Source organism: Salmo salar, chromosome 11 (genome assembly GCF_965601325.2).
Source record: "Salmo salar chromosome 11, fSalSal1, whole genome shotgun sequence".
NCBI classification, from domain to species: Eukaryota; Metazoa; Chordata; class Actinopteri; order Salmoniformes; family Salmonidae; genus Salmo; species Salmo salar.
The window spans coordinates 94,731,330-94,750,398 of record NC_138301.1 but is presented as its reverse complement, the minus strand read 5'-3'; the positions used below and the strand labels follow the sequence as shown (position 1 = coordinate 94,750,398).

Sequence of the window (19,069 nt, the reverse complement as noted above, 5' to 3'; positions counted from 1 at the left end):
TATATGACATACATTATTTTTTGTTAACTAGTAAATAGTAGCCTACAGCAAAATCATTTCTAACTCTAATCTAACTGCTTAACTATTTATCTGTACATGGAACTGTATTTGAGTTTTTCTTCTTAATCTTTACAGGAAAATGCCACAGGCACTATCTGATGTGTGGAGACATTTCACTGCAGCTAATGTAGAAGGAAAAGCTGTGTACATTTGCAAACACTGTGCCAAATCATATGTAAAGAATGCAACAAAGATGCAGAATCATCTGGCCAAGTGCATAAAGTTTCCTCAGCGCTCCCAACAAGCAACCTCTGACAAGTCCCTCTACTTCTATTTGAGGTGAAAATGTTAAATCAGACACCTTATCGATAGCAACAGCTCATGGTCCTCCGGAATTCCATTTTTTTTTACTCAATGAAACGTAGTCAGAGAAATACTGACAAATGTCTTCCTCGAGCTGTGTATGCAACTGGTTCACCTCTGATGCTCACAGGCAATGTGTATTGGAAGAGATTTCTGAATGTTCTTCGCCCAGCAACCACCCCACCAACCAGACATGCTTCATCTACTTATTTGCTGGATGCAGAGTTCAACAGAGTTCAAGTGAAGGTCAAGCAAATCATAGAGAAGGCAGACTGTATTGCAATAATCTCCGATGGGTGGTTGAATGTTCGTGGGCAAGGAATAATTAACTACATAATCTCCACACCTCAACCAGTATTCTACAGGAGCACAGACACAAGGGCCAACAGACACACCGGTCTCTACATTGCAGATGAGCTGAAGGCAGTCATCAATGACCTTGGCCAACAGAAGGTATTTGCACTGGTGACAGACAATGCTGTGAACATGAAGGCTGCTTAGTCTAAAGTGGAGGAATCCTACCCTTACATCACACCCATTGGCTGTGCTGCTCATGCATTGAATCTGCTCCTCAAGGACATCATGGCACTGAAATGGATACACTCTACAAGAGAGCCAAGGAAATGGTTAGGTATGTGAAGGGTCATCAAGTTATAGCAGCAATCTACCTCACCAAGCAAAGTGAGAAGAATAAGAGCACCACATTGAAGCTGCCCAGTAACACCTGTTGGGGTGGTGTTGTCATCATGTTTGATAGTCTCCTGGAGGGGAAGGAGTCTCTCCAAGAAATGGCCATATCACAGTCTGCCGATATGGACAGCCCCATCAAGAGGATCCTCCCAGATGATGTATTTTGGGAGAGAGTGGTAAGCAGCCTGAAACTCCTGGAACCTATAGCAGTAGCCATTGCACAGATTGAGGGAGAAAATGCCATCCTGTCTGATGTTCAGACTCTGCTTGCAGATGTAAGAGAAGAAATCCGTACTGCCCTGCTCACTTCACTGTTGCTCCAAGCAGAGGAAACTGCAGTTCTGAAATACATCAAAAAGCGTGAAGACTTCTGCCTGAATCCCATACAAGCCGCAGCGTACATGTTGGATGCCAAGTATGCTGGCTAGAGCATCCTGTCTGGTGTAGAGATCAACAAGGCCTATGGTGTCATCACTACCGTGTCTCACCACCTTAGCCTGGATGAGGGCAAGGTTCTTGGCAGTCTGGCGAAGTACACTACCAAGCAAGGGCTTTGGGATGGAGATGCAATATGGCAGTCGTGCCAACATATCTCATAAGCCACCTGGTGGAAGGGACTTGGTGGATCCGAGGCTCTTTCCCCTGTTGCCTCCATCGTCCTGAGAGGAAGACATCCAAAGCTTTAGTTTGTAGACTATCATTTTACAGATGTATGTTGAAAATGTTTTTGAGAGATGTAATGGATCATTGGGGATCATTCAATATTCCCTTTCTTTTGTTGTTCAGTGAAATCATCCCATGTGAAGAGTCAACTCATTTAATTAAAGTTCAATTCGTAACAATTTTTTTTATTTTTTTTTTTCTATTGGAAGGATTTAATCATTTGCAATTATGTCTACTTATGATCAGGTAAAAGGTTTATGTCTCCCTATGATATGGTAAATATATCCAATGCAAAAAACATATACATTTAAATGGTATTAATTTGCATATATTTCAGTTAATTCCCATATATTCCCGTTAATTCCCATGGAAAGTTTCCACCTCTGTATATTCCCCAAAATGTGCAACCCAATTTGAGATGATTGCTTGATGTTGAATATGTCCTCTAAAATGTCTCTGGTCACAACACTGGCACAACTACACACACACTAGTAAAATAATGACGAGGCTGGATAATCTCACAATAATAGCAGAAAAAATACATTTCATCATCTAGTTTTACATTTCAAAACAGAATGTGTGTCTTCTAAGCTGAGCTGCAGCGGCCACCAATATGTTGCATAAAGGTTGAAGGAGTAAAGAGCGAGATACATTACTGTATTCTATTTTAGGGACAGAAAAATATTTTGTTTGGTGGGATAGTTTATTTTCTGCAGAGTAATACTTTTTTACCATATGATTGATGCAAAAATTAGGATCTATGACTTGAGTTTCACATCAGTGATTTGAAACAAACATGGGCATCAAAATAGACAAAACATTTAAAAAAAAATGAATTCCGGTCATTAATACTAAATAACAAGCCTGTAACAGTGTTGATTTTTATATTTTCCATTCACACAGTCTTTATGAAAATCACTGTTATTGAGACATTGAGACGAGCCCCCAAAACCCATTCTCTGAAGAAGCACCATTCTCTGAAGAAGCACCATTCTCTGAAGAAGCACCATTCTCTGAAGAAGCACCATTCTTTGCTTGTTTTAGATTTTTCCGTGTAAACCCATGCTTTCCTCTACGGATGATTATCAGTTTAGCTTGGTCCAGTTTGTTGTTAGGGGATGTCTTCCTCTGATTTCGCTCTGCACTCTTGGTCCTGTCAAAAGCCTTGTCCTAGGACAGAGATTGACACAGACAGAGGGTTAGGGTTACAGGAAGGGATGTTAAGGCAGAACCCATTATTGAAAGACAGCAGAGCATTCAAGTTCCAGATAAAAAGTCAACAGAACCCCTACCTGTCTCTCAGCAGCTTGTCTTTATAGTTTCCTGTCCAGTCCAGTTGTGGGTAGGAGGGAGGAATGGGATGGACTAACTTCATTGCATCTGTTGTATGTACCACCACAAACAGACATAAACACAAGAACAGACAGACAGAAACAGATTTGTGTGACAGGAATAGTGCATTTGTGTTGTTGCTAATGTTGCTAACGTGTAGCATATTCACCTATATGATGGGGGATACAGGGGAGTTTTCCTCTGTCCCTAGGTCCTCTTCTGAGAGCACTCCACTGGAGAAGCATCCCTGGGGTTATACAATAGGTGCACCATTACACATGACCAGTGAAGCCTCTATCTATTTGACACACAAATATAACCTACCTGGTAGTCTCGACCCGAGGAAACAGCAGTGACTAGGTTCTGTTTTCAATTACTCTTTTGGCAACTTCAATAAAGCTTTTTTTTTTTTTTAATCCGGGGAGGGCCCTCTTCAGACAGACAACTCTCCCAACAAATCACGAGGAAAAGAACGTCACATTCCTGAAATCTCTTCCAATACACATTGCCTGTGAGCATCAGAGGTGAACCAGTTGCATACACAGCTCGAGGAAGACATTTGTCAGTATTTCTCTGACTAGTTTGCAGGCCAAACCTTTGCAGTGGTTTTAATTGATGTAAATTAGCCACTTGCAAAATGAACTCATTCAAATGAATGTCTGTGATCTCCATCTTGCTAGGTAGTATTTTATATTTTATTCAAGCGGATAAGGTAGTGACATAGGCAGTGACGTAGCTCCTCTATGCCAAACTGACGTTCTATTACGTATAAACGTGTTAAGCCGGAACATTAGAAAATTGTGGGAGACAACCAGGATGTCTAAACAGACTACCTACATGGGCTTATTTGGGCCCTGAGGCATGAGGGGTCTAAAGGCTGGTCCATGCCACGGTGGGACTGCCTCTCAAGCAGGTTTTCCTCAGTCTTAGCCTGGAGATGGAGCAGGGGCCGGACTGGAAGCCCAGCGTGGCAGACGGATACTCCTGCCCTCTCTTTGGCTCTCCTCCATAAGGCCTTTGCATCATATCCATTCACCAGCCCCATGGTCATCTAGAACAAAGAAATACAGTAAAACAGGAGAAATCATTAGCACTTGGAATCCCCTCAAAATTGCTTTGTTACTGCACTGTCTAAGATATCAAAGTGTAGGTAGGCCTACCTCAGATGATTCTATTTTGCTGCTTTCACAGCCAGCAGATGAAGTGGAGACCAAAGGTTGCCTGGAGGAAGGAAAAGAAAAGGACATAAAATCACAACAAATCTACACATCAAGATGATCTCTCACATGACATAGCTTAGTTTCAGATGAGGGTAACCTGTGTCTCTCTCTGTCGTGATCAGTCCCTCTGTATCGCCTGCTGGACAGATGGACCTTGGTCAGATGGTCGTGTGCAGAGTGGGGTTTCTTGGCCTTTTCCCCGATCTCTGTGACCTTTCGTCTGACCTCTGTTGCCTCTGTGACTGATGGGGGTGATGAAGGAGTCTTAGGAGGAGGCTGACGGCTGGAGGAGTACAGACACCTGATAGACAGCCAGACGGACAGAATATAGCAAAACTGTGGCTTGTGATATGGACCCCACACACGGGAAAGAGCATTACTTGAGATGGAGCACTCTTAATAAAGTCCACCCTGTCAATGGATAGATTCAGTCACACAAGCTACGTTAGAGATATAATCTGATTGTCTCTCTTCTCACCTCTGTGTGTACGGGTACTCGTCGCGAGCGGTCCTCTTAGTGACGGACCGGCTCTGAGAGCGCCCTCTGGTGGTGATGGCCGTTACAGTACAGGTGTAGGCCGTGTTGGCGGCCAGACGGCGGGCAGTGTGAGCACGCGCCGTGCCCAAGTAAGCCACGCGACCGTTCAGCCTCAGCTCGTAGTTGAACAGGCGACCCAGCGGCACCAGGGGAGCCCCCCACATGATCTGCAGCTCATGCCTGCCCAGCACCACCATGGTCAGGCCGCTGGGTGCGTGGTCCTGGTCCTTGGCTGTACGGACCTCCACCTCCGCACAGGGGCCCACCTCTTCCCCAGGCCCCACTGCGCACACACCCAGCTGGAAAAGGGTTCCCGGGGACAGACCACCCACTACAGCCCTGGCAAATAACATAATATAAGTTTGGTGTTATGGTTAATATTCCAGGCTTTTGTGTGGAGGAGGATGATAACTCTTTACTCAAAAGGAGCTGTTTAAAAATGGACATTGATTGTTACAGCATCATTTACCTCAGCTCTGTTGTGGTATCTAGTAGTGTTTCCCCACGATACAGCTGATACACCTGGGGCTTCAGCTCACCCGCCGGCGCAACCCAACTCAGTTGCACATGAGAGGCTGTGCATCCAATCACGCGCAGCTTCTGTGGAGGACCAGGCCTTGTCCCCGTCTCCTCTGATTCTATGACCAATAGCACGGGCTCGCTGCAGGGGCTGGTGTCTCCATCGGCGGTAGAGTGGATCAGTCGGAGTGAGAACTCATGTCCAGGTTTGAGGACTGATACCGGTAAAGTCACGTGACATTGGGTTCCACGATACAGAACTGTCTCTCTGTCCAGAAGGCTGAGGACAGTAAAAGAGACCACATATCAGCTTATTGCTAAAAAAAATACCTTTTAGTATTTGTTCGTTATTTCTGCAATTCTATGTTAAATGCCAGTATGCCACAATGTGAAATAGGTTGTTTGTTATCACACTTTGATATTTTCTGGTTTCCTCTGAGAATATTATGAGGGTGTATTTGGTGAAAGGGTCCCTATAATAAAACTCCTTAACATTCCTGCATCCAGCTGACCTGTAAGTGACCTCTAGGCCACTCTCAGGGAAACACTTCTCCCATGACACAGTGCAGGCCCCAGATGGGAGGCGCCTAGTTGTCGGGGGCAATGGCTTGACTAGTGGCTCCAGCTTCCTAAGACATGAGGTCACTTCCTCCCTGAGATCCTTGCCAATGGAGGGAGAGCTGGAGAGAGACTGGAGGAGAGAGTCAGAAAGGGATTGAGACAATGTAATGAATGCAAGTAAGATAATTTCATTTTCATGAATTGCTTTTGTCACTTTAATGTACAGTTATACCACCAACAATTGATAACTGTTAATGGATATTGACATATATAATACAACTTTTATATAGCAATATGATTGATGTAGTAATAGACATCCTATTGATATTGAAAAAAAGATCTATAGGCTATGTAATAACTGACCAACCAAGCAAACACTGCATTCCAGGCACATTAGCATAAACTGGTTCAACATAAATGCTCCAGAGAGTACTGTAATAAGACAACCTTCAGCCGCTCCCTCAGAGACCTGTGCTCTCGCACGTGTAACACTCCAGCCGGTCGTGACACGAATACTTTCACTGCCCTGTGAGACAGAGAGAGGGACGGCAGGGTGAGACGGTGTGCTTCAGCTAGCTACCTAACCTGACTTCACTATGATAGATTGAAATATTTTCCATGTTCTCTAGTGGTACAGCGAGACTATTAATGCTTCTTGATCATGGAAGGAGTTAAGCCCCTAGGCTGTAAGATGGAGGAGTGAGTGACATACGTACATGGCAGCAAACCAGGCACTGTCCTGGTCCTCTGTTTGTAAGCGGTAGAGAAGAGCATCAAGAAGGCTGGGAAGGGATGGGCTACCCAGCACCAGAGCGTGTCCATCTTCTTCTGTTACTAGGCAACTCAATGCAAAACAGGCTGTCTGTCCTGCCTCTGGCCCAGCCACCTCACTCATAAGGGCTTGTAGACTCTGAACCTGGAGAGATGAAAATTACAAGACCCTTTTGAATGACAGAGCTTGGTGTGGATTCAAAATCGACTATTTATTCCACCATCCACTGTTCTCCTCAACAGATGTGTATGGTGTCTTACCAGTTGGTACTCTGGCGCAAATCTCAGAATGAGACTCCTGCCTCTTTCACTTCCACACAGACGACCCAAAGCAAAGGCTGCATTCATAGCAGTGTCTATTACAAGTGAAAAACAGCCATTAGAAGCATGCAGCTAAACGTTTATCAGTCAAACAAGAAAACCTGTCACTGTCAACATTTGACGAAACATCCCGACTAGCGAAGCAATAAAACCATTCCTACTGGTATTTTGGGTTCAATAGTGCAGAGCATTGGCAGCACTATGTTTTGCCACACAAGACCTTATCCCCCCTGCGTCCTTAGCTCTGACCTGTATGGCTGTGTGCCAGGCATTGTACCAGGCAGCCCAAGGTGCTGGGGGCTGAGGAGTGGCGTAACAGGCCTTGGCAGGCCACATCACACAGGGACAGCCTGGCCAGGATCAGGGCAGCAGAGTTCACCATGCTCTCCGGTCCCTGGTCCAGCAGGGTCAACAGGCTGGTCAAGACCTGCCCAAACACAGCCTGGTCTCTCTGTAGCCACCCACGTCCAGCCGAGCTCTCAACCTGAGAGAGAGGGATGATTCAAGACAGAGAGGGTCTCTGGTAAGGCTGCCCCACACACTCTCTTTTACACACACACACACACACACACACACACACACACACACACACACACACACACACACACACACACACACACACACACACACACACACACACACACACTATTACCAAAGAGGCTAAGGCACCAGCAGCATTCATCACAATGTCTGGATCATGTCTGGTTAGGAGCTGCCCTAGAGTCCCAACAAGGCTGTTGCTGCCCTTTGAAGCCTTGGCCTTGAGCTGCTGCACAACCTCCTCTCTCTCCACCAGGACTCCAAGAAGATAGGCTGCGGTACTGCAAAGCCTGAATGAGCAGGGGGAAAAACATTAACCACCGGTCAGTGTAAAGGCTGATATTAATATGCGTTTAGAGGTTTACGTAAATGCGTCTCGGAACCATGGTTGTGTAAATTACAAACAGCAGTAAACATGATTTTCTTTAGTAGTCACATTCAGTGGTCACGTTAAACTCAGGCATATTCAAGGGCAGCCAGCCTCCATATCACTTATTGGAGTTCAGGGTGGGGACCTTGCTGTTATGGGAACGCAAAGCGAGTCCCGTACAAGGCAGGGAAGACTTTCTCTCACTGCACTGGAGAGGATGGACAAACGTTTACTTGGAGGAAAGACGTGCATTTTGCCTTAGCAGCACAAACGTTGATGTGCAGGGACTAATTACTTCTTTATTTCAGTAAAATAAAACATTGTACTGTATAGGTACACATACAAACACCATAATGCATCCTTGATCACAAGGTATGTTTGCATGACACACCTTTAGGAATAGAGTACATGATGGGTTGTTTGAGAGCTCAGGTGTAAACAGGGCAGTTATTTTGACAAAACTGTAACGTGTCCACAAGTAGTATCAACCTGTACTCACCATGAGTCTGTTGAGCTGAGTAAATGTTCTAGTGTCCTGATGTAGCGCTCTCTGTTAGGAACCTTCAGTATCTCCACCACCAGCTGCTTTCTGCTCTCCTGAGCAGACCTACTCAGAACTTCCAACGCAGCCTTCACATGAGTGGGCTCTGGACACAGGAGCATGGACAGTGATCTCTCTGAGGGACATTGGCAAGGACAGGCCATCAATTGTCAGGAGTAGTTTTACTTCAGGACTTCAGTACCTTTTGGGGATAAAAGGGAGTCCCGAGTTAGGATTTGGTTATGATTGCCTGTGTAGCTCTCCGACGCGGTCTGTTCTTACAATAATACAAATGTAATTATATGAACATATAAGCTTGAAATACTCACCGGGTTGGTGCTAAGTGAGTTTTTTTTATACATCCATATAAGCTGTCCAGTAAGTAAATCATAGTCCACTGGGCACAGTGGAGCAAGCCATCCTTTAGCATTCCGGTAACACTATTTGAGCCTCTGGGCCAATTGTAACTCAACTAAGACAGACTTTTGTGACATTTTCTAGTAGCAGTCGTAGTGTTTCTCTAGCAATTTTTCCTTAATCCGCTATTTCACATAGGCTCTAATTCAATATGGTGAGGGTTTCTCACTCCTTTGCCTGGGTTGGCTTTGGGAATGTGAAGGAGAGGGAGGGGATAAACATCACAAGCTCCTTGTGCTCCTATCTCTTGTCCCAGAGAGCTGCACCGTACCAGACCAGCCCACTGATCACCATGGTGACGTTGAGTAAAGGTTATTCATTCCACTTTACTGAGACACACATTAAACTGTCCAGGCTCCTTTATTTGTATGCCCCGTCTGCTGCCTCTTTAACTTTTTCTTCTAGTTTATTCGCACCGCTGCCAATGGAAGTAAAGATCTAATTTTACAAGCTCCACAATAAATTCCCGGCTATTATTTCCTGAGCCTAACCCTCATATGCAGCACCTTCGAATTGCCTCTGTCACACTGTTATTGTATCAGGCTAAATGAACACGCAGACCATTTCCTCAATATCTAAATGAACAACCAACAAACATTTTTGAGGTGTCATACCATGAGGGCACCTTAAACTCCCACAACAGTCATACATCCATGGGAAACATTTTATTCTTTTATTTGATCATTTTACAGTGAAACGAGATAGCTAGTTATCCCCAACTGTACTCCTCTTCAGATACTGTAGCTTTTTACTCTGTGATTAATGCTTTCATTCTGTAAAAAAAAAAGTATAATAATTTTTTACACCCAACAGTCAACTCTCCCTACCTCTAAACTCCCCCCATCTCTATGAAAAAGGTAACGGTGGGGTGTGTTAAAACTATTCAGTGCACAGTGTTATGAACCAGTCCACATAAACTACCAATGTGCGCTGCATGTATTATGTCAATCTGCTTGGTACATGCATTATCTGTGAGCGTGTCAGGATTCCTCATCGCCACCTAAGACACAACAGGAAGACAAACTTTGAGCAGGTGTTCACCCATCACTCTTAGGGAGTGATCATTGGGCATAGAACAAATATCTCTGATGACTGACGTGTAAAAAAAAAACTATGGAATTGAATTCGGGCCATTTCATACAATCCCAAGACCCGAACTGTCCAAAGGCCAACCTGGGTTTCCCAAGCTTTTCCCCAGTATATCCCTTGAACATTAGTGACAGGGACTGTGTTTGTGGGCATCTGGAAAGGCAACCGACCAATCGCAGATTCATTCAGGGATGTTTAACACAGGAAAGTAAATGCCTGATCAAGCCCAAAGTTGATGACCCCTTCACAAACCTCCCAACAAAGAGGGACACTTATATATATATATATATATATATATACACATACATACACACACACACACACAGAACAAAACACCCTTCCCCCCAATGTTCAGCACTTCATCCATGTCCGTCAATCCAAAATGGCAGCACACACACAACACTGCTAGTGCGAAACAGCAAAGTAAATCTATCTGCTGTATGTTGGTCTTAGAGCATAACAAGGAGATGACTGAGTGTGTGCAGCAGAGGTCCAACAAGTAGTACAGTGAAAAGGTCCATGTCCCATTGTACCAGGTGAGCAGCAGGTACTGTCCTCCCTAGATCCCTGTACACAGCATTACAGGTTGGTGGGTGGCAGGAAGGAGAAAGCTGATGACGACAACTGTCGATAATCAATTGCTGTCCAAAAGAAGCAATTTATCCCTGTGACATCATCTTACTCAAACATACAAATCCATAGCAGCAGGTAGAGCTCGAGGAGGATCTCCCTCTCCGAAAATAATGATATATACACTTCCCCACCATCCCCATTGACATATAAAGAAAGTATATGGATTTTTTTTTTTTTAAACCCTACCAACCAACATTGTCCTCTCATCATTCTCTGTTGGCAGATTTTTTTTCTTTGCACTTCATTCCCAATCTTCCCCTATCCTGGTAGTTGATCCAGAGATCATCGCTCTGGTTCAGACTCCAGGGCCAGGACTCTTTTGCGCTCGCGGCACTGCTTCTTGTGGGCGGGCCAGTCCCTTTGCTGGCATTGAGAGCCACAGTAGCGAGCCACCTGACAGCGACCACAGATGTTGAACTCTCTAAGCTGTGGACGGATGGAGACAAAAATCAGACTGGTGGAAAGACACCTATATGGGTTTGGTGACACTGTTCTGAGACTACCATATTAAAACGCCTAAAAATAGCAACAATATCTATGTCAGCCTCGGAAGTAAATGGGATCACAGAAATCCTCAAAGCCATGTACTTCAATACTCCCTTGCTTACAGTGAAAGTATATGGAGTGTGAAAACAACTGAAGGTAACTGACTATATGATGGTAGCAGTACGTACTCTCCTCTCGATGAGCGAGCAGGGTGGGTAGTGACACTCGTAGTAAGTACAGGAGCACTCCTCCTCCTCCACCAGCTCTCCGTTAGCGTTGTAGTAGCGGGTACGACTGAGCTCCAGGTACTGCTCCTCTACGGGGTCAGCTGGTACCTGCTGGATGGCCAGCCAGTACAGAGACTGCTCTCTACAGGGGGAGAAATAAAGACCATTAACATACCTTTATGACAAGTGAAACATTTAACGCACAAGTCATACTGAGCTAAGTCTGAATATCCTCGTCTTTCCTCAGTAAAGACGTTGTATTTTCCTCAGTAAAGACGTTGGATTTTCCTCAGTAAAGACGTTGGATTTTCCTCAGTAAAGACGTTGGATTTTCCTCAGTAAAGACGTTGGATTTTCCTCAGTAAAGATGTATTTTCCTCAGTAAAGAAGTGATGAATGCTAGGAGAGCTGAATGTAGCTCTAGTAATTGTAGTGGAGAAGTGCACAGCTGTAATACCTTTGTTTGCTGGAGATTTCCTCTGGTTTGGGGCTCCAGCCCAGGGGGACCAGTCGCAGGTTGTCCAGACGGTTATCCACTGTGACAGAGTTGATGTGGACAACTTGGAAGCTGGGAGCTATGCCTCCTCTGTGCTTCTCCCTGGAGAAACATTGAAATCGCCTTATGACAACCAGTCTGCCAGCATCACACACAATATGAACAATGGATAGTTTGTTTGATAAAAGGCAAAAAGCTGCCCTTACCAACAGACTACGATGATGTATTCAGGAGTAGATTGTGGGGATGGGACATCAACTCACCAGAGCAGCTCGTGCAGTGGCCTGCCAGCCCAGCGCCCTTTGCCAATGTCGAAGGCATAAGCAAAGATCTTTGCCCCATTGCCGTCTGCATCGACATCCATGCGTGCCTGAAAAAATAATGGTGTGACATTTTTACATCCCAGACCATTTCCTCAAGAAAAGTCCAGTTGTTCTTTTGTTTTGTTTACTGGGGCCAGTCTAGTGTGGGAATGGTCTTTGACTAGAATGACCCTCCCCACACCCTCCTCGTAAATCCCCACACTCTTACCTCGAAGGCATAGTTCTCCACCAATGGTATGTCCTGTTCATCGATCAGTGTGTACTTTGTCTGCAAAAGAAAGGACAGATAATGCCACCTGGAATGTGGGTTAACACTATTATTGTGTAGTGTAAAGGTCACAACAGTGAGGTGTGACACGACACTGAATCATGTGATGGTATGAGGGCGTGAACGTTACTTATAATAAAAGGGTTAAATGGAGAAAATTGGACTTCATTGAAATGAAATTGGAGGGTCCTTTTACCTCAACCCTCCCTGAAACTATGAAAAAAAAGAGTAGAGTGGACAAGAGTAGGGCTGGAAAGATATCCTTGATAGTAAAAGTATTCAGACCCCTTGAATTTTTCCACATTTTGTTACGTTGTCTTAATCAAAAATTATTTATTTTCCTCAAATCTACACACAGTACCCCATAATGAAGCGTAATGAAAGCGAAAAACAGGTTTTTATAAATATTTGCACAGTTATTACAAAGCAAGAACAGAAATACCTTATTTACATAAGTCTACAGATCCTTTGCTGTGAGACTCGAAATTGAGCTCAGGTGCATCCTGTTTCCATTGATCATCCTTGAGATGCCCACCTGTGCTAAATTCAATTGATTGGACATGATTTGGAAAGGCACACACCTGTCTATATAAGGTTCCACAGTTGACAGTGCATGTCAGAGCAAAAACCAAGCCTTGAGGTCAAAGGAATTGTCCGTAGAGCTCCGAGACAAGATTGTGTTGATGCACAGATCTGGGGAAGGGTACCAAAAAATGTCTGCTGCATTGAAGGTCCCCAAGAACACAGTGGCCTCAATCATTCTTAAATTGAAGTTTGGAACCTGAAGGACACTCAGACCATGAGAAACAAGATTCTCTGGTCTGATGAATACCAAGCGTCACATCTGGAGGAAACCTGGCAACATACCTAGGGTGAAGCATGGTGGTGGCAGCATTATGCTGTGGGGATGTTTTTCAGCAGCAGGGACTGGGAGACTAGTCAGGATCGAGGGAAAGATGAACATCACAAAGTATAGAGAAATCCTTGATGAAAACCTGTTCCAAGGAGCTCAGGACCTCAGACTGGGGCGAAGGTTCACCTTCCAACAGGACAACGACCCTAAGTACACAGCCAAGACAACGCAGGAGTGGCTTCGGGACAAGTCTCTGAATGTTCTTGAATGGCCCAGCCAGAGCCCGGACTTGAACATCTCTGGAGAGACCTGAAAATAGCTGTGCAGCGACGCTCCCCATCCAACCTGACATAGCTTGAGAGGATCTGCAGAGAAGAATAGGAGAAACTCCCCAAATACAGGTGTGCCAAGCTTGTAACGTTATACCCAAGAACACTCGAGGCTGTAATCGCTGCCAAAAGTGCTTCAACAAAGTACTGAGTAAAGGGTCTGAATACTAATGTAAATGGGTGTTTATTTTATACATTTGCACAAACAAAATTCAAAAAAAAAGTTTTTGCTTTGTCATTATTGGGTATTGTGTGTAGATTGAGGGGGGAGGAAGCAATTTAATCCATTTTAGAATAAAGCTGTAAAGTAACAAAAATGTGGAAAAAGTCAAGGGGTCTGAATACTTTCCAAATGCCCTGTAAATGTCATGCAATTCTACATAATTTTTAAATACCGCACAATTTACCAAAATTACTGGCTAAGAATGGACATAGATAAACACATAGGCTTATCATATTTCTCCAATGCAAAATCAGTGTCTTGTTTGCAACAAAACTGTCCCCGTTTGCAAATAATGAAATTTGAGACGTCATTAGGAATCTGGGCATGGTACTTTCAAAAGTTAGGTCTACCTTTCCACCCCAGACAGAGGCCTACCAAGGCAGAACAATGTAAGCTTTAACTGCTGGCTACTCTTCTACTGTGAATTAACCCAACGAGAGGTTACAAGTGTTAAAAAAAAGTTTATCAGCAAGAGCAGAGCATGCTGGGGCTCACGGTTGGAACATCCATTGCATGTGTAATGCAGCCTTGTTTTATTTATTCCTTCACCATCCCAGCAGCTATCATAGAAATATAACTTTTCTCTGTGCTTCTCCGAGCATGCATTTCATAGCCTAGAACTAGACCACACTAAATAGCCTATAGGCCTGCTGTTAAGTTCAAACCCAGACTAATTTAGAGGGTATTGCATAGGACTACCTATTTTTACCAATGACCTGCCACTGGCATTAGACAAAGCATGTGTGTCCATGTATGCTGATGATTCAACCATGTACGCATCAGCAACCACAGCTAATGAAGTCACTGAAACCCTTAAGAGTTGGTCTGTTCTGGAATGGGTGGCCAATAATAAACTGGTCCTGAACATCTCTAAAACTAAGAGCATTGTATTTGATACAAATTGTTCTTTAAATTCTAGACCCTAGCTGAATCTGGTAATGAATGGATGAACAAGGACACTAACTGACTTGCTGTTACCTTAGATTGTAAACTGTCATGGTCAAAACATATAGATTCAATGATTGTAAAGATGGGGAGAGGTCTGTCCGTAACACCACAATCCTGCAGGCTCTAGTTTTCTCATATCTTGATTATTGTCCAGTTGTACGTCCAAGTAGTGCAAGGAAAGACCTAGTTAAGCTGCAGCCACCCTTTGCCTTGATGACAGCGCTGCACACTCTTGGCATTCCCTCAACCAGCTTCACCTGGAATCATTTTCCAACAGTCTTGAAGGAGTTCCCACATATGCTGAGCACTTGTTAGCTGCTTTTCCCTTTACTCTGCGGTCCAACTCATCCCAATTGGGTTGGCGTCAGGTGATAGTGGAGACCAGGTCATCTGATGCAGCACTTCATCACTCTCCTTCTTGGTAAAAAAAAAATCCTTACACAGCCTGGAGGTGTTGGGTCATTGTCCTGTTGAAAAACAAATTATAGTCCCACTAAGCGCAAACTTGATGGGATGGTGTATTGCTGTAGAACGCTTTGGTAGCCATGCTGGTTAAGTGTGTCTTGAACTCTAAACAAATCAAGTGTCATCTGCAAAGCACCCTCTGACCATCACACCTCTTCCATGCTTCAAGGTGGGAACCCCACATGCGGATATCATCTGTTCACCTACTCTGCGTCTCACAAAGACATGGCGGTTGGAACCAAAATCCAAAATTTGGAAAGGACAGATGTCTACCGGTCTAATGTGAATTGCTTGTGTTTCTTGGCACAAGTAAGTCTCTTCTTATTGGTGTCCTTTAGTAGTGGTTTCTTTGCAGCAATTCAACCATGAAGGCCTGATTCACAGTCTCCTCTGAACAGCTGATGTTGAGATGTGTCTGTTACTTGAACATTGAAGCATTTATTTGGGCTGCAATTTCTGAGGCTGGTAACTAATGAACATATCCCTCTGCAGCAGAGGTAACTCTGGGTCTTCCTTTCCTGTGGCGATCCTCACGAGAGCCAGTAATCATAGCCCTTGATGGTTTTTGCGACTGCACTTGAAGAAACTTTCAAAGTTCTTGAAATTTTCCAGATTGACGGACCTTCATGTTTTAACGTAATGATTGACTGTCGTTCCCCTTTGCTTATTTGAGCTGTAATATTGCCATAATATGGACTTGGTCTTTTACCAAATAGGGCTATCTTCTGTATACCACCCCTACCTTGACACAACACAACCGATTGGCTCAAACGCATTAAGGAAAGAAATTCCACATATTAACTTTTAACATGGCACACCTGTTAATTGAAATGCATTCCAGGTGACTACTTCATGAAGCTGGTTGAGAGAATGCAAAGAGTGTGCGAAGCGGTCATCAAGGCAATGGGTGGCTACTTTGAAGAATCTCAAATCTAAAATATATTTTGATTTCTTTAAAACTTTTTTGGTTACTACATGATTCCATGTGTTATTTCACAGTGTTGATGTCTTCACTATTATTCTACAATGTAGAAAATAGCAACAACAACAAACAAAAAAACCTGGAATGAGTAGGTGTCCAAACTTTTGACTGGTATTTTATTTTATTTATATATTTCTTTCTCTCTCAATCATTATACATTTGGTTAACCTTAACTAAATGAAAATGATTAAAATCTAAAAAGACAAAATTCAATTCGAGTGTCCTTAGATTGTGGGAAAAGGCCGCCCTTGATTCGGAATTATTCAAGTGCGGCCTTTCGAGCTGTCATGTTACCGAATGCTTCAAACAAAGCATTCAAGGGTCACTTGAGGAGTTTTGTTTCCTGAATCAAAGGGAATACCCTGCCATTTCCCTCAGAGGATTAAAACTTATGGTACCCTTTGCCAGCGCATCTCTTTGTGAAGCTGGATTCAGCAGTGCTCTCATCTGCATTAAAACCAAATATCGATCCAGGTTCGATTTGACAGCAGAGATGAGGTGTGCACTGTTGACCACACCCATTGACTTTGAGAACCTGACAACATGCATCATACACACCCATCTCATTAGTGGTGGTGAGATATGAGACATTATGTAATTGACTGTCATAGCCCCACATTAAAAGTACGTGATTGTGAGCTGAGAAGACAATCAGAATTACTGCTTGAATGTTTTGCAATTGACTGCCATAGCCACAAATAAAAAAAGTTAACATGGGCTGTTAATTACAACAACAAAAAATCACATGGATATTACACGCCCAGCAGAGAACGAGGGGCGGCATCGGGCACACATCAATATGTAGCAACTAATTATAAAACAGAAATATCTAAAATGTCATTAATTATATGACCCTCCCCTGGACTATATATATTTTTTTAACTCCCTTTGCCTTAAAAAGCACAAGGCAGGTAGCCTTGTGGTTAGAGAGTTGAGCCAGTAACCGAAAGGTTGCTGGATCGAATCCCCGAGCTGACAAGGTACAAATCTGTCGTTCTGCCCCTGAACAAGGCAGTTAACCCACTGTTCCCCGGTAGGCCGTCATTGTAAATAAGAATCTGTTCTTCGCTGACTTGCCTAGTAAAATAAAACAAATTAAATAATGACCCTTCCCCATTTTCCTTCAGGTAACCATTCTCCAAGTGTCGACCCATCCCTATTTAAGACCACGAGTCAAGTTAGATTTGCTTTGAGTAAGTTAGCAATCACGAAACAAGCATTTAGGGAAGGCATGGCAGTGGCATGCAACAGCACCGCATTGTGGTGTTGACTAATGTTCCTGGGGGTCACTCCATAACACGTGATATGTCCAAGTGGTTCTCATTTATAAGTGACACACCCATTTCAATGTTCACCAACTGCCCTCGGTGCTGAAACTATGGCTAAAAGCAAGAGCGTACCTAAATATTCATGTCACCGTTTCAATTCGTCAGGTAAAAGTAGATAATGACGTAGCTACTGTCGCTAGCCTAAATAAAACGTTAGCTAGCTAGAAAAAACCACGAACGTTAGCTAGCTAGCCCTAGTAACATTACATGTCAACAATGATGACACATAGAATTTGTATCAGCCGTCAAGTTAAGATAAAAAATAAGCTAGTTTAAAAATACCGTTGTCGGCTAAAATATGCCGGTGCTCAATCACGTTGTAAGGGGTTCCTGGACGGAGCGTGGCAATGCAATGGCTTCCTCATTAAGACTAGAGCCTTGGCATAACTATCTATACCAGTTAACAAACGTACATTACAATTGATGTACCATTACTAATGTGTGCATTTAGATATTTTAACTTTCAACATTCAAAGACATCGTTGCTTCCAGAAATTAACTAGCTACGAACGTCGGTGAAATCTAGCTAGCTAGCTATTAGTAATTGGCTTGAGCTGGGCGGCTTCGTGAGAAAACGAATTTAGCGAAACATTTGGGCCACCTTACGTTAGCTAGATAGCGAACTTATGCATGCTTCTTTTCCTACAGGTATTCCAAATTAAAACCTTTTCGATGCCATCACCCATCTCAACGAGCCATTTTGTACGCGCTTTTTGTGATCCCCTCCCCTTCTTGTCGCACATGGCAGCCCTCGGATCCAGCTCACCTTCCCGGCCACACGGCCAAGTCGAACAATCCCAAGCTTGAAATCCGACATTGGAAGACCAGTCGATCAATGGGCAAAATATGAGGCGATCTACACGTTTAAAACTCGTCAGGGCGACCCCCCAGCCCCGATGTACCGCCAGTTAAGTTAAACAGGGTCAATCGTTGCCCGATTCTGGTCCTCCCCACCCGCTAACAAATCTCCATGACACGCCGCTGGATTTTGGGGAGGTACAAAGAGCCTAAAACATTTTCAACCAATGAGAATAGAGCTTTGAAAACCTTTGGTCCAATCCAAAAATCTGAACATATTTCGCGTTCTTGTAATTCTCTTGACGTCCTATCCGATTCGCCAATCAAGACGGGGATTTCTTTGGAGCGACACCCAAGCGCCATCACGTTAACGTCTGTGCTATTTGGGATCCTTTGGACGTCCATGCCCTAAACCTTAGTAACCATAACTCTTACCTAACATTAACCATGCCAGTTAACCAATGTACATTACAATAATAAGGATCCCGGATAGCACTGACAATTACATTTCCATAGAGGACCACAGTGAGTCTTAATATCCATAACACCTAGCGGTCAAACAATGAAATGGTTCCAATTGTTTTTCCACGATAATTTTTTTTCCCATAGGGGTTTTAGAAACTTCAAATAAGAGCTATGTTTCGTATAGACTTACACTGGCGTGACAAGGTTACTTACCAAGATATTTGCGTATATTTACCCGCAAAAATGAAATAATGTGGCTATCAAAGAACTTAAAATGCCCGGATGAACTGGACAAGACTGCCACATCGAG

At 43.7% G+C, this 19,069-nt stretch overlaps 2 protein-coding genes across 2 annotated transcripts; both read right to left on the bottom strand.

Annotated features, from left to right (window-relative positions):
* Positions 1-2,400: 2,400 nt before the first annotated feature.
* LOC106563300 (uncharacterized) lies at positions 2,401-9,218 on the bottom strand. Its single transcript, XM_082958161.1, has 15 exons — positions 8,388-9,218; positions 7,631-7,808; positions 7,228-7,462; positions 6,919-7,013; positions 6,603-6,802; positions 6,334-6,412; positions 5,838-6,016; positions 5,276-5,605; positions 4,747-5,145; positions 4,366-4,569; positions 4,209-4,269; positions 3,886-4,099; positions 3,218-3,295; positions 3,009-3,096; positions 2,401-2,886 (listed from the first exon to the last, which is right to left on the bottom strand). Exons 1-15 carry the CDS (start codon positions 8,591-8,593, stop codon positions 2,802-2,804), a joined length of 2,631 nt encoding a protein of 876 aa, XP_082814287.1. The 5' UTR covers positions 8,594-9,218; the 3' UTR covers positions 2,401-2,801.
* Positions 9,219-9,505: 287 nt separating this feature from the next.
* LOC106563301 (zinc finger MYND domain-containing protein 19) lies at positions 9,506-18,503 on the bottom strand. The gene is made up of 6 exons (XM_014128789.3): positions 18,263-18,503; positions 12,309-12,368; positions 12,041-12,147; positions 11,739-11,879; positions 11,243-11,423; positions 9,506-10,994 (listed from the first exon to the last, which is right to left on the bottom strand). The coding sequence occupies exons 1-6, from the start codon at positions 18,311-18,313 to the stop codon at positions 10,851-10,853; spliced, it is 684 nt and encodes a 227-aa protein (XP_013984264.1). The 5' UTR covers positions 18,314-18,503; the 3' UTR covers positions 9,506-10,850.
* Between the last annotated feature and the right edge of the window lie 566 nt (positions 18,504-19,069).

Bases quoted from the DNA above. Each gene is read 5' to 3' on its own strand.
- LOC106563300 (XM_082958161.1), bottom strand. From the start codon at position 8,593: ATGGCCTGTCCTTGCCAATGTCCCTCAGAGAGATCACTGTCCATGCTC. The intron at 7,809-8,387 runs GTGAGTACAGGT...CTGCTCATTCAG, and splicing joins CTCAGCTCAACAGACTCATG to GCTTTGCAGTACCGCAGCCT. The intron at 4,100-4,208 runs GTAGGCCTACCT...TCTTTGTTCTAG, and splicing joins GCAAAATAGAATCATCTGAG to ATGACCATGGGGCTGGTGAA.
- LOC106563301 (XM_014128789.3), bottom strand. From the start codon at position 18,313: ATGTCGGATTTCAAGCTTGGGATTGTTCGACTTGGCCGTGTGGCCGGG. The intron at 11,880-12,040 runs GTGAGTTGATGT...ATGTTTCTCCAG, and splicing joins CCACTGCACGAGCTGCTCTG to GGAGAAGCACAGAGGAGGCA. The intron at 11,424-11,738 runs GTATTACAGCTG...CTCCCCCTGTAG, and splicing joins GAAATCTCCAGCAAACAAAG to AGAGCAGTCTCTGTACTGGC.